The sequence below is a fragment of the Bicyclus anynana genome, chromosome 16 (genome assembly GCF_947172395.1).
Source record: "Bicyclus anynana chromosome 16, ilBicAnyn1.1, whole genome shotgun sequence".
In the NCBI taxonomy this organism is placed as follows: domain Eukaryota; kingdom Metazoa; phylum Arthropoda; class Insecta; order Lepidoptera; family Nymphalidae; genus Bicyclus; species Bicyclus anynana.
The window spans coordinates 13269413-13285392 of NC_069098.1; the positions used below are offsets into that span (position 1 = coordinate 13269413).

Below are 15980 nucleotides of genomic sequence, written 5' to 3' on the forward strand. Positions count from 1 at the left end.
ATGCTCTACTACCGGGAGGGCGACCAACAGTCCCAGGGTGGTGTCGGATTTATCGTTCACAAGTCCCTCGTGAACAATGTTGTAAAAGTCGAGAGTGTGTCGAGCAGGGTAGCGTTCCTGGTCCTCCGAATTACCAAACGGTATTCGTTGAAGGTTATACAGGTTTACGCACCGACCTCGACACATCCCGACGAGGAGGTAGAGGTATTGTATGAGGATATTTCTAAAGCCATACATGCCTCAAACTCTTATTACAATGTTGTGATGGGGGATTTTAACGCAAAGCTGGGCGAACGTAGCGGTTCAGAGTTGAAAGTGGGACGATTTGGATATGGGCAACGGAACGATAGGGGCCAAATGTTGGCCGACTTCATGGAGAAGGAGGGCCTCTTTATGATGAACTCCTTCTTCAAGAAGCCACCACACAGGAAATGGACCTGGATGAGCCCCGATGGTTCCACGAAAAACGAGATCGACTTCATCTTGTCTACCAGACGGCAAATATTCAACGATGTTTCTGTGATCCATAGGGTGAAAACCGGTAGCGATCACCGAATGGTTAGAGGCACGTTGAATATCAACATTCAGCTGGAACGGTATCGACTGGTGAAGTCTACGCTCCGACCTACTCGTGCCCATATTCAAAACCCCGAGTCCTTTCAACTAGAACTGCAGAACCGCTTTGATTGCCTAGCAAATTGCGAAACTGTGGACGATCTGAACAACAGGTTCGTGGAAACTGTCCATTCCGTTGGGTCTAAGTTCTATAAGACCCACCGTGCGAAAAGAACCAAAAAGTTCTCGGACCAAACACTTAAACTCATGGAAGAGAGGCAAGAAATGAGATTACAGTCTTCAGCAGATGCGTCAAAATACCGACAAATCAGTAGACAGATCTCTAAGTCGCAAACCAGCGACTTGCGAAATTTCAATACCGAGCGTATTAAAAATGCGATTGAAAATAATCGAGGCTCGAAAGTTTTCGCCAGAGATCTGTCTATTGGACAGAGGCAGCTGACGCGTTTGAAGACCGAACACGGTAATCTAATTTCTTCCAAGCCCGAGTTATTAAGTGAGGTCGAGAAGTTCTATGGACAGCTATACACGACTACTCAGCAGCCTGTTGCCAATTTGGCTAAAGACCCCAGAGCCAAGTTGACCCGACACTATACCGAAGATATCCCGGACGTCAGCCTATACGAGATTAGTGTGGCTCTCAAACACCTGAAGAACAATAAGGCGCCAGGTGAGGACGGAATCACAGCAGAACTCCTGAAAGCGGGTGGAAAACCGATACTTAAAGTCCTTCAGCGATTGTTCAATTCCGTCATTCACGAGGGCACGACGCCTGAGGCGTGGCATAGGAGCGTGGTGGTTCTGTTCTTCAAAAAAGGTGACAACACCTTGCTGAAGAATTACAGACCCATCTCGCTGCTAAGCCATGTTTACAAATTGTTCTCGAGAGTCATTACGAATCGTCTCGCTAATAGGTTTGACGACTTCCAGCCTCCCGAACAAGCCGGTTTCCGAAAAGGCTTTAGTACCATAGACCACATCCATACGCTGCGGCAGGTTATACAGAAGACTCACGAGTATAACCAGCCACTTTGCTTAGCGTTTGTGGACTATGAGAAAGCCTTCGATTCGGTGGAAACCTGGGCTGTGCTAAGGTCATTGCAGAGATGCCGAATTGATTACAGGTATATCCAAGCGTTGAAGTGCTTGTACGAAAACGCCACTATGTCAGTCCGTATTCAGGATCAGACTACGAGGCCAATCCAGTTGCAGCGAGGAGTGCGTCAGGGAGATGTGATCTCTCCGAAGCTATTTACCGCCGCACTGGAAGACGTCTTTAAGCTTCTGGACTGGAGCGGATTTGGCATCAACATCAATGGCGAGTACATCACTCAACTGCGGTTCGCGGATGATGTAGTCATCATGGCACAGACTCTGGATGACCTTAGTACCATGCTCAATGACCTCAGCAGCGTTTCTCAACAGGTGGGCCTGAAAATGAACATGGGCAAAACAAAAATAATGTGTAATGCTCATGTATCGCTCCACCCAGTTATAGTTGAGAACGCTGCACTCGAAATTGTAGACGAATACATATACCTAGGACATATGATCCAGTTAGGTAGGTCCAATTTCGAGAAAGAGGTGAACCGTCGAATCCAACTCGGCTGGGCTGCATTCGGGAAGCTTCGCGACATCTTTTCGTCCGAAATTCCTCAGTGCCTGAAGACAAAAGTCTTCGAACAGTGCGTGTTGCCAGTGATGACCTATGGTTCCGAGACTTGGTCGCTAACTATGGGCCTCATAAGAAGGCTTAGAGTCACACAGAGGGCGATGGAACGAGCTATGTTAGGAGTATCTCTGCGTGATCGAATCAGAAATGAGGAGATCCGCAGAAGAACCAAAGTCACCGACATAGCTCAACGAGTTGCGAAGCTGAAGTGGCAATGGGCGGGGCACATAGTTCGAAGAGCCGATGGACGTTGGGGTCCCAAAGTGCTGGAATGGCGACCCCGCACTAGTAAGCGCAGTGTTGGCCGACCCCCCACCAGGTGGACTGACGACATATATGTATGGGTACAAAAAATATAAAATGGCGATTTCTGCCAATTCACTGCATAAAAGGACATCGTGCATCGTTCCAATAAAATGGCTAGTCTTAACCCAGAAAACCAGAGTATAAACTATGACTACTATGTCATATTAAGTTGAGTTTAAAAAAGAACTCGACCTTTTTTGCGATTTGAGCCTTTTTTGAAGGCGTAGCCATAACCTGAGCTCTATAAAAGACTCCCGAGTGTTAACAAGTAAGTTGAAAGAACTAGTACTTTTGGGACACTACTTATAGCTCATAAAATGCATAAAAATACCGATAGCGTCACACTATGAAATAGACGAGAAAAAAAATCATCCTCACTTTGCACGTAGGAAAGAAACCCCAATTTTTTTTTAAATTTTCTTTTTACCGCTTGATTGACGTACTTGATATATAAACCCATGCACTCATAAACAACGGAATTTGTATGCAGTTCTCGTGCTACAAGTACTTTTAAGTAGCTATCGCTATTTACTGATACTTTTCCTCATAATTTCATTATATACCCTACTTCTGTAAAATTTTTAACGTATTAATAAACAACCGTTTAGCTGGTAGAAGGCGGGGGAACACTTGACTCTAACAAAACTTAACCCCTATAACCTTTATATTTTACAAACAGATCCCTAAATCGGAAAATAGACCCGGTGTCGGTGATTGTAGACCCACAATATTTTTAAAGACATTTCCCACATTATGTTATAAACATGTGAAAAAAAATCAGCCACACTTACATGTAAGGGAATTATTTAAAAAAAAATATATTTTTCAAGATTTTATTTTATGACTTAGTCGATATTTTTAATGGTATATTACAGCTTTCTAGCAGTCTATGCGATTAACCGTGGAGAGACGGAGGGACAGACGGACATGGCGAAACTATAAGATTGACTACGGAATCCTGAAAAGGCCGTTTAGTTTTTTGCAAATATCTGAAAAACTATTAAAGATTTTTTAATTTTGAAAAAAGACTCAAAAAGAAGAGCAAATTTTGTAACAAAAAGCTCTAATTTTTGGATCTATCAGACTAATATTTTAGAAATCAACCTACAGTCGAAAACTGGTAATCTGTCTCACGGACGACAGGATGCCACACAGTATAGCTGCAGGTACAAGTTACCGAACGAAGTTTAGATTTGTCACGTTTACAAATAATGTATTATAGAAACTTAACATTTGAAAACAGTGAGGACTTCGATCCTTTTGGGGGGGGCTTGAGCCCCCTAGCCCCCCCTCTGTATCCTCTAGTGTTACAAATATCCCGACGATTTTTGTTTTTTATGTATCAACTCGCGGACGCCAAGACTTCATCCGCGTGGAATTAAATTTTTAACAAATTCCGCGGGAACCATGGATTTTTCCCGGATGAAAAGTAGCCTATGTGTTAATCCATAGTAAAATTTATTTCCATTCCAAATTTCAGCCAAATCGCATCAGTAGTAGCGGCGTTAAAGAGTAACAAATATCCAAACAAACATACATCCATACAAATTCGCGTTTATAATATTAGTAGCATTAGTAAATATTGACTTAAATTTCCCGAATGCCTAATAAAAATCAATATATTCAAGGGTAGTCAAATACCCGATTGTGTAAAATAACAAACGAGTGATCTGGATACCAGACTTACTGATTTCTCACAGCAGATTTTCATAAAGAAAGTAATTGCCCAGGTACATTTAATACGAAACTGAATAAAATATGCATCAACCGTCTCGCTCGCTAACAGATGTAATTACGAATTTACAATTCTGCTCAATCTCAGAACAACATTAATAATAATCTACGTAGCTACTCGTTTGTCTTCTTGACGACGCATACATACATTAACTATTCGCTGCCCGCGAGTATTTTATCGAAAAGCCCGTCTGCGTTGATGAAGCCGAAAGTCAGGGAATGCGGTTTTAATCTACCGTTGTGAGCCATTTAAAAAATCTTTATATTCCTCTATCGCGCGGAGCATGATACTGTGTTCGCCTATTGCCCTTAGTGGTAGTTATATTTTTTAACATGTCACGTAACGGATACGATGGGCGACCGGTCGTCCATTTTGGATTCAAATAGTTAAACAATAGAATGGTCGTTCTATCTCACTTTCTGATTTTTTTTCTATAGGTATGTGTTCTCTAATGTGCTTCCCAGTCTTGAGACAGATTTTGAGTCTCTTATGTCAGTAATTACCCATTTACCCATTTATTTATACTTAACCATCGTTCATACAGAAACAGACATGCTGCTTTGTAACAAAATAAGTAGCTTCTGGATTCAAACAAGACTATAGAGCTACACCACCTACGCACTATTTAAATGTTAACCCTAAAAATAGGTATGATACCTATAACGATTCAATTTCAAACCGCAAAATCGTATGGTCTAATTCTATTACAGACCCGGACCAATTATTTCTATATGTAACTAGTCTTCAGGTAATAGGTCAGTTGTTCCTTTTCTTCTACGAATGTAGTTAGACGATAGATAGATACAGACGATTTCTATTTACATCTCCGTTTACGTTAGCTTATATAAAAACTCCGCTAGAATACAGAAACAGTAGACGGACTAAAGTACTGCTTAAAGCTTCGCTAGAAAACATAAATAGTAGACGGACTAAATTACTGCCAACGGCTAGCAGTAAAATGATATTATGATGTCAGGTAATTATCGTGCTCCAATTCATTATAAAATGAACGAAACCTTTTAATAGCTAGCCATTTCTGCAGCGCTCTTTTAGCTCGGTGGAAGGAAACCGAAAAAATATAATTAAAAGATTGCTTGACATTTTGTCGTCGTAGAAAAGTTACTCTTGTACAAAAAATAGATAATTTAAACAGGTTTTTGAAATTGTGAGGCGGGAGATCTCCGTTTCTATTTATATTGTACATCGACGTTGTGTTTTTTTTTTGTTTTTATTCTTTACAAGTCCCTTGATTACAATCTCACCTGATGGTAGTGATGATGCAATCTAAGACGGAAGCGGGCTAACTTGTTTGGAGGAGGATAGAAATTCACATCCCTTTCGGTTTCTACACGACATCGTACCGGAACGCTAAATCGCTTGGCGGTGCGTCTTTGTTGGTAGGGTGGTAACTAGCCACGGCCAAAGCCTCCCACCAGCCAGACCTGAACCAATTAAGAAAATCTCAATCGTCCCAGCTGGGGATTGAACCCAGGACCTCCGTCTTGTAAATCCACCGCGCAAACCACTGCGCCACGGAGGCCGCCGTTGTGTACCAGCCATAATACAGCGACCTTAAAAGATTGCTGGCTGAGCTCGAGTCTCCTCTCAAAATGAGAGGGGTTAGGCCAATAGTCTACCTCGCTGACCCAATGCGGATTGGCAGACTTCACATATACAGAGAATTGAGAAAATTCTCTGGTATGCAGGTTTCCTCACGATGTTTGTTTGAGACACGTGATATTTAATTTATTAAAATGCACACATCTGAAAAGTTGAAGGTGCATGCCGGCTGGAATCAAACCCACACTTTCCGGAATTGGAGAGAGAGGTCATATCCACTGGACTATCCACTCTCAGGTTAGATCAAAAGCTGCCATTACCATTCAAAGACATAGACAATGCTACCGCCGTCACTGACCTTCAACTTTTAATACCTATGTCGTTTGTTTGCACAGAATTCGAAGCGACTAGGGAGAGTGAGCCGGGCGGAGGCGCGCGCCACCACCATGGTGTTCATCATGATCATCTCCTTCACCGTCGCCTGGACGCCGTACTCGCTCTTCGCTCTCATGGAGCAGTTCGCTACTGAGGGAATCGTAAGTTGGTGTTGCGTTTGTACAGAACTCGAAGAAACATGTGACTCACGCTCGCACCGATAAAAGCCGTGGTGGGCAGGACGAACGGCATGAAATGCGGCGGGATGGATAACGACCAAATGACGTCTCTGCCTTTCCTCGCTACTTGCCATGCCACTGGAGCAGTATGTGGCAGGCAGGTTACAAAATTTTATAGGTCCCATTAAGAATCTAAGGCACTTAAAACATTAGAAAAAAAGCTCTTTTGTAAAGTCGATTGCGTTTAGTAGTGACTCTGCTGGCGGATTGGAATGCAGGATCTATGAAGAGGCAACAAGAAACTTAGTAGTTGCCTTACTAGTTTAGTAGTTAACTTTAACGACATCCACCATTACTTTTACATTACAGCTTTATGAATTGTATATGACGTCATTATAGTATAGAAGTGATATAATAGAATAATTATTATTGTTTCAGGTATCGCCGGGTGCGGGCGTCATACCTGCTCTCGTGGCAAAGAGTTCCATTTGCTACGACCCTCTTATATATGTCGGCATGAATACACAGGTAGCTACTATTCTTTACTAACTTCCTCGTCGGCTCAGTAGTTACGCAGTGGCGAGGCATGGAATTTTGACGAAGATAAGCCGTCCCAAAGAAAAGGAAATTCATACAGCTAATAATCCGGTTTCTCATACATCATTATTTTTAAAAGGTAACCCTTCGCCGCCGGTAGTTAGTCTATTCAACCTCAAATTCGACGTACAAATCATGAAGTTCGAGGTCCTAAATCAGGCAATGAAATATTGAATTTTCTTTCATCCAAGAAATTACCTTAGTTGGAAAGTCGTGGCACTGGTGTGTTAAACTTCATAAAAGAAGAGCATGTCTCGGTCATTATAATTAACACAATATCTGATAGATATAATCAGAAACTCCAAGTCAGCCAACTGATATTAGAGCTTGGTGAGCTTTAACTCTTAATACTTGCCCTAGAAGGAGAGAGTGCTCTTTGAGATATGTATTTGACCGATTACTCCAATTTAAATGGACTTTCTCGTAAGACCAACACACGTCGTTATCGGCGAATAGGTTAATCAGTGCACTAACGAGGCGGGATCTTTTGATGTAATAACTTAGAACACGAAACCTCTTTGCTCGTCGATACTCCTTGAAGTTTGTTGAAACTAAGAACATAATATCCGTTCCCAAACCTGAAGCGTAAAAGTTTTGTCGATAACACAACTTGCTTGGAGAAAATTTGATACTATAACAGGTTTCCAAGGATTAGTTAGATCAATGTAAGCGTTATATCGATCCACCTCTTTTCCTAAAATCATTACACCGAGAAAGAAATTAATAGTAATATGGTGCTATAATATTTTGTATTCAGAGATATAATTTTATATCTCTGAAGACCAAAGCTTTGAATCTTGGCTTATTTTCGTCATGGTTATATGAAAAATCATATCGGTATTTTGAATTTGAAACCTCAATCCACAATTAACGGTGAGGACTTAAATCCGACAATTTCTGAGTTCAATCCATCCGTTGGATTAATATTGTCCCCACTCTCAAGTTTCTTGTTTAGTTGGTTGTCTTTAAAGAAACCTGAGCTAATACTTTTGGAACTATAAGTAAGAGCAAATTCAGAGTGGCTAAATTATTGGCTCGACTTGAGCCAAAATTCTGACTTTCTAACGCGGAAATGCATTCTTGCCACTACTCCACGTCGGCAATGGCATTGTATAGCTATTAGAATAAGTTAGGTTAAGTTTGTTATTGTATTATTTCTCAATATTCAGAAAAACAGTTCTCCCTTTTTCTTTTGCACCCCTTATTCTTTTGTTCCCCTTATGTTTTATTATATCTTTCCCTTATTCTTTTGCAGTTCCGTCAATCTATAAAACGGATATTTGGAATACACTCAAGACGCGGGGGCTCACAGACAGACAGATGCTACAACAACACGATGCTGTCACCGGCGCACAAACCGTCCGGTTACAACGACATTACCGTTAGATACAACTCAGAAACCATCACGTCTATTACACCGAGAAAAAAGAACAACATCATCGAAGACTCTGAGAACCACTCCATCTCCATGACAGTCAACGAAGTTGGACGACCTCCAGGGAAACTCTACGAATTATGCACAATACAAGAAGCTAAAACAAATTCTGAAGCCGAAAAATCAGGAGACACTGTCGACGATGAAGAAAGCTGCACGAGTAATAAAAAATTTGATGAAGTTTGTGCAGAATCTTGGAAAACCATGAAGGTACCATCACCAGTAGTTACAATGGTAGATAGCCAACGTTTTCTTTTTACTCGAGCACCAAATGGTGATACCAAAGAATCTCCTAGTGTAGACAAAGCATTAATTGATTTTAGTGAATTCAAAGTTACCAAAAGGCCTCTAAAGAATAGTTATTCTTTAGACCTAGGTGGTGTTGCAACTGAAGGTAGGCGGAGGAAGTTTTCAATTGAAACGAAGCTTGAAACTTTTAGTCCGTCGAAAATATTTTCTAAAGAAAGAGTTGTTAGCAAACTATTTGATTCCGATTCAAGGCACGACAGTGCCAAAAGTTACTTGTGCGCGAACGAAGGAGATTGCAGTGACGATGATAACTAAATATAGATAGTTAATAATTAATTTATCACTCTATTATTATATATTCAATATATGATTACAAAACATGGAAGCGTAGCAGGGTTTGCGTCACTAAAATCTATGACAAATGTAACGGCAAAGTAATTTTGCTTTATATTATCTCATTCTTAATAAACACCTGTAATGTAACAGTTATGCTTTTTGAAATTTTATATATCGACTGTTATATTCTCCATATCTGTTCTGTTGTGTTAATAATTCTCTGATACCGAATTTATCTTAAACACTTTTTGTATTATTTACTTCAAGCAGTTTTTTTAAGCTTTTCATGATTAAATTGTGATTTATTTTGTCAAAATTATATTGTGAGCGTATGCTCGTAGGATAAGAATGAAAGCTAGTCAAGGATCTGTGATAAAGATATCAGTGCCAAGAATAAATATATACCTAATTTATCTAAAGTATTTTGATGTTAATGAAACGAATTATTATATAACTTATTAAGGATCAATTAAATAGAGTATAAGAGTAAGAATGTTTTTCTTTAAGGAGAAATACCTATGATAATATTGAAGTATGAATCGAAAAATGATATAATACTAGTATTATACCTAATAATATAATTAGGTATATTGATCAAAATATTTCGTATGTTTAAGAATGTAAGAAATAACAAGTGAGTTTTTAATATAACCCTAGCACAAGAATCAGTTTTTCACATGCTGTATTTATTTAATTATTATGTATCTTATCTTATCGTATCTTTGAAAAATTTTGCAAAAAAATACGACTTGTGTTCTGAAAAATTTTTGTAATATATGTCTACCTTTTGGCATTTTTTTAATTTTGGCTATAAAGTATAAGCGAATAATTAGGTATTTTGAAAAATAATTGGTTACCTAACCAATAAATTTCTTCAAACACGAACAATCTTGACACCATCTCAGAGATCTATTTATATTTATTTATCAAAATACTAACTAGTCAATTTTGATAAAATTAGGCTTAATTGATAATAATTTTTAAAATTTTATAATAACTATAAGTTGTGTACTTATAATAAATTTTGATAAGAATCTATTTCGAAAAGTGTAAATTATTTTGTGTAAATTATTTAGTTTTTTTTTATAGAATTCTTTTTTCAAATATATATTTTACAGGATAATACGTCATATTCATTGGTTATTCGGCAAACTTATGGGTCTCGCATACTCGCAGTACATATCGGGTCTGACGTCTGAGGTATTCTAAGCCGCCAGCTACATTTTAGATTCTTCGGTTGTGGCGGAGTCATGTTTTTAGCTTACAGATTTCGTATCTGCGGAGCTGAGAAATATTAACCAATAGGATTGCACAAAATCTGCGCTCCTCTTAAGTGTACAGGGACTTCCGAGCTAGTTAGAAATTTATATAAAACCGGTAAGCGGAGCGGGGAAACAGGGCGGGGTTAAATAAATAAAATTTAACATTTATTTATTTCATTAACAATATTTATTCATTTATTTATCATATTTCCGTTCCAAATTTTAGCCAAATCGCTTCAGTAGTAGCGGCGATAAAGAGTAACAAACATCCAAACATACATCCAAACATCCATACAATTGCTGTATAACTTTCGCGTTTATAATATTAGTTTAACATAGTCTGCAACTCCGCTACGCTCCCTCGCTCCGCTTAGGTGGACAGGCAGCCTTATGCACTCGATTTGAGCTCCAGGGAATGTTTAATATTGAAATACGCTGAGGTTTTTAGTTTAAACCGAGCAAATAATGACTTATACCTATTTATGTACTGTCCTGTCCATAATAAATATTTTTAAATTAACTGAAAAATGAAAAAAGGAACCTTTGATAAAAACAAAGGGGATATTAATTTAGCGACTTTGTGACTTACCTACAACTACATAGTATAATATAGCCATCTAAAATCATAACCCTCCTTTTTGGCTTCGCCATAGTTGAGTAAAATAAAGTCGATAGTAAGCCCAACAGTTGACCCACTTAAGACCGCGTATACCTACATTTGTGAATTCCCAAAAGCGAGCAATTAATTATTACGAGACATTTACGTAATGTTGGATCCGACGGCAAAGCCTGCTCCCTTATGACAGAGAACAGAGATTAGAGTACCTAAACACACAGTGCACCAACGATATTTTATACTACAGATATGTTTTATACATACCTTATCACCGCAAAAAGTGATCTGAACTCAGCTACTCCACTGAGCACAACTTTGTGTTGTCAACACAACAGCTTTTCACAAATCCCACGGGAACCATGGATGTTATAATACATATAAACCTTCCTCTTCAATCACTCTATCTATTAAAAAAAACTGCATACATAAGGACAAAGAAAGCGACTTTGTGTTATACAGTGTAGTCATGTATATATAGTTTTTACACTTCCTGAATACACAACTCGACATTGTAGACAACATTTAGGTATTATTTGTTTAAATAACTTTCGTTGTAAACGACTAAATGCCTAAACTAAATTAAGCCAATTATCCACATTTTTCCGCCTCAGTTTTGATGTGCTAGTCAGCACCGGCCAAGTTAATTTTAAAATGGAGCGAGATCCAATTATGGCGCCTCTCCTGTTTGTTCCTAACAATATGTAGATACCTAGACCAAAGAGTGTAAAGTAAGAATGAAACGCGAAGATCTTGACTATACTCTGGGGTGACCAATTGAATATTAGGAGCATTACTGTCTACGGTTGAGTAGGATTATCATTTCACCGTCCTCTAAGATTTGGCGCCTGGAGCGACTGCTCCGTTCGCCGTATGAACGGGCTGGCCCTGGTGCTAGTGCACTATCTCTAGTATAAAATATCATTGACCACAAGTCGCTCTATAGACGTGTCATCATTTCGTGTGATACATCCAAAGAAACTGAGTACGCGACATTAGACTATGGAAGAAAGTCTCTGTTTGGTCTGCAGAAGCGGAAAGTAGCACAAACTGTTAGGATTGTGTTTAATTAACAGTTTCTAAAACTAACTCAAGCCATCAAACTAACTTTAGTTACGATCTTTCTTGCGTTATGGGTGTACCTACCGTGACCGGCGCTACTCTGTAACGGTGTTTTTATCACTTGTCAGTGGGAGTCTAGAGTTCGTTCTATTTCTGTCTAACACGATACTATCGTCATATAACAGTGAAATTAAATATCACGTGTCTCGAATATAGTATATTGTTGAGCACGAGTCTCCTCTCAGACCGAGAGGGCCACCACGCCAGCTTATTTTACAACTACCACTTTCGTCCTCCTCAGTTTCGACACGCTAGTTACATATCTATAGAATAAAATCTTGGGTATAAGGATAAAGGAAGAGACCGCAAATCCCATCAATAGTTGATGAACTTTGAGATGGACAGTACACATATAGACAGTACAGATATTTGAACAAAATACAAAATTAAATAATAATCTTCCATGTCCATCAACGGAGGAAAACGGGAAAAAAATATGATCATGATTTAAAATAAATGATTTTCTTCTTCTTTAATTAATAAATGACAGTAACAATTCATCATCATCAACCTATATTCGGCTCACTTCTAAGCTCATGTCTCCTCTCAGAATGAGAGAGGTTAGGCCAATAGTCCACCACGTTGGCCCAATGCGGATTGACAGACTTACTACCGTACTACGGAAAATATTAATTAAAATAACAATTAAGTTTAAGTCGATTATTATGGTTAACATTACGTAATACTTAAGTACCATTCTAAAACTTATTAAGTATAACATAACGTAACTAGATTGTATAAAATGTATTTTTACAAATTTCGATTATAAAGTTTTAACACCAAGATTGTAACATTCGTATGTTCGGGCGTTTAAGGTAACTTTGTAGCTTTAAATTTGTAGTTAGACTAATTTATTTATATATATTTACTTGTAAAAGTATACATAGAATTATTACACGTAGAAAGGCAACCAGCATATACTATGCTAAGTATGAAATGTATGGGAATGACGGATCGATAGCAAATGTCATTTCTATTAATTTTTCTAGTTATCGAAGCTTTTGCGATCGTAGAAAGAGAATCGATTGCCACTTGGCTATAGGCACAGGGAAGAGGGGTAACGTCAGAAGGGAGCGAGTGAACGTGCTCGTTCGCACGCAGATCATATGCGTATTGCGTAGTCATATCTTAGCGTATGATCAAGATGCGCGAGATCTACAGAGATGTACCTACACTTGAGTATGATCTATGTAATTTTGAATCGAAAAGTATAGATAAATTATTTTATCGTTCCTTCATAAAAAGTTTTATCCAGTTTCTACCTACTCTTGTTTTTACGCTGGTACCATTTAATTTAGATTAAGATTATATTTTAATGACAATAAAAATAAGATTTATACTTTAATGACAATAAAAATTCTCTTCTCCCTTCTGTCGCCTCACCCACTCCTGTATCTGAAAGCGATGACTCAGTTACACCGTACCACCACGGTTTGTCTCCAACGTATTATAGACTGATAATGTTTGCGTTTCTATACGTAATAATTCTAAATGTGTAATGAAAAAAAAAATCAATGTCGTCCTTTCGTGGAACAAAATGTTCCAAATTAATGTTTGCTTTCATATTTTACTCAGTTAATAAACAATTGAAAATACTTTTCTATTCTTTATCTCTCTCTACTATTCAGTACCTACCTGCACATCTTTTTCCTTCCTCCTGAAACCATCATCATATTATGCGTCCATTGTTCACCACTACCCACTGAACAAGTCTTTTAAGCAGCTTCAGCTCTCTATTATTATTTTATACTTATTTCAAGAGGGTTGGATGCAAAGAGCCCAAAGAGAAGACAATAATCCAATAGAGTAGGACGAGTAGAAATCAAACGCAAGACTATTGCAGTATAGAAATGAATATAGAAATGAGGAGATCCGCAGACGAACCAAAGTCACTGACATAGCTCAGTGACTTTGGTTCGTCACATAGTTCGAAGAGCCGATGAACGTTGCGGTTCCAAGGTACTGGAATGGCGACCCCGCACCGGAAAGCGCAGTGTTGGTCGACCCCCCACTAGGTGGACCGAGGACATCAAGCGCATTGCAGGAAGCTGCTGGATGCTGGCGGCTCAAGACCGTTGTGCTTGGAAGTCCATGCAAGAGGCCGAAGTCCAGCAGTGGACCTCCATCGGATGATAATGATGATGATGATGATTAGCAAATGACACTAGCGACTAGCTCAGCGAGTCGCGAAGCTGAAGTGGCAATGGGTGGGGCACATAGATCGAAGAGACGATGGACGTTGGGGTCCCAAGGTTCTAGAATGGCGACCCCGCACTAGGAGGCGCAGTCACAGTAAGAATATATTACTGTGGCGCAGTGTTGGTCGACTCGCTCCCAGGTGGACTGACGACATGAGCTAGATACAGGCGACTCAGGATCGTGATGTTTGGAAGTCCCTACAAAAGTCCTATGACCTGCATCGGCTGATATGATGATGATGATGTTGATAGCAAATAAACAGATTAAAGTCAGTATATAATTCCTTCACAAAAAATCAGTTGTTTACGGTCCCAAAACATAAAATTCTAATTATTACTGAAATTCCATCTGAAAAAAATTCTCTGCTCTCGAAACGTACGATAATAATCAAATTGTTTTCAACCATTAACGCCGTAACTCGACACCCGCGGTCCGCGGCTAACGAAGCTTGGATTATAATATCATTATACTGTCGAATGAACGAAGGGGCCAAAATAATTGCAAAAGTTTGTTAGCGTCGAGATTTTTTTTATTTGACTTCCAATGTTGTTTGGGTCAAATCTTGCGACTGAAATCAAAAGCATTATCCCCAACTGGACTATTGGACTATACTATAAAGAAAGAGGCGTTGCAGCTAACGTAGCGCCCGGGTGCTATCATTGCTCTCTAGTACCTAAGCGTGCTGAGCACTGTTAAAATGGATTAAGTACATACAAGCAGTTCAAGTTACCACAGCAACCTGTGTAACTAACTAATTCCTTTATATTGTAGTCGCCTATTTTCAAAAATTTCAAAAATTTGTCTGTAAACAACTAGGTGGGTACACTAGGTCTCGCAGGTAGTAATTTTTTGAAACTGTCGTAGTTTTATTTTGGGAAGATAGATGTAAGTTATGTAACACTATCCGGTATGTATGTTTCCGGTGTTATGTAACACCCACTGTAATTACACGGATAAAATTAACTTTATATATATGGGTGCAAAGGTTAACAAAACAAAAATAACTGTACACAACTTAAAAAAAAGTTTAATTCGAAAACAAAATAGTGGCGCTCGGGCGCCCCTGAGATCGCGGCGCCCCCCGTGCACTATAGGTAAAGACGTCTCTGATAAAGAGGGCCTTTGCCATTATAAACATTCAGAAATAAGTAGGAATGACAAGAGACGTGATGGACTCACTCACTATCTGATAGAGTTACAGAGGCGAGTGCCAACCGGCCAATACAACGTCTTCTCCGGGAACCCAAGTATAAGGTAAGAGCGATCGGACTCATCACCGAGGGGTGGTGGTTCGATCCCCACCCCGATGGTCTATTGTCGTACCCACTCCTAACTTTCCCGACAGTTGAAGGGGAATGTGAATATTTGTCATATTTTAGGGCTCCCACGCACCGGCCACAACCACAAAACGCCGCTACCGGCATATTTCCTGTAGTTTTCATATATATATGGACTCGCCGCCACACGCTACAATCGTCGCTGCTCGCTTCTTGTGGCCCACACCGACCACTAAGCGCTGACACAAAACGCTGCCACACGCCATTCGCGCGATTCCGCACCCGTCTCTCCCTTACCTCAGTAAACCTGGTAGAGTCGACGGCAACGCACGCACGTAGTCTGTGGTTCATCAAAATCAAAATCAAAATTCATTTATTTCAAGTAGGCTCAATTTACAAGCACTTTTGACACGTCAGTTGACTATTTGTAAAGATTCTACCACCGGTTCGGAAGGCAGGTTCTGCTGAGAAGATACCGGCAAGAAAC

At 39.3% G+C, this 15980-nt stretch overlaps 1 protein-coding gene across 1 annotated transcript in view; it reads left to right on the plus strand.

The window, feature by feature from the left end:
- Positions 1-9909, plus strand: part of LOC112057854 (parapinopsin-like) — a 49687-nt gene extending 39778 nt beyond the window's left edge. Inside the window, exons 5-7 of the mRNA XM_024098418.2 lie at positions 6245-6385; positions 6842-6931; positions 8256-9909. Of these exons, the coding sequence (XP_023954186.2) occupies positions 6245-6385; positions 6842-6931; positions 8256-8999 (975 nt within the window). The 3' untranslated portion in view covers positions 9000-9909. The remainder of the gene's footprint in view (positions 1-6244; positions 6386-6841; positions 6932-8255) is intronic.
- Positions 9910-15980: the final 6071 nt, after the last annotated feature.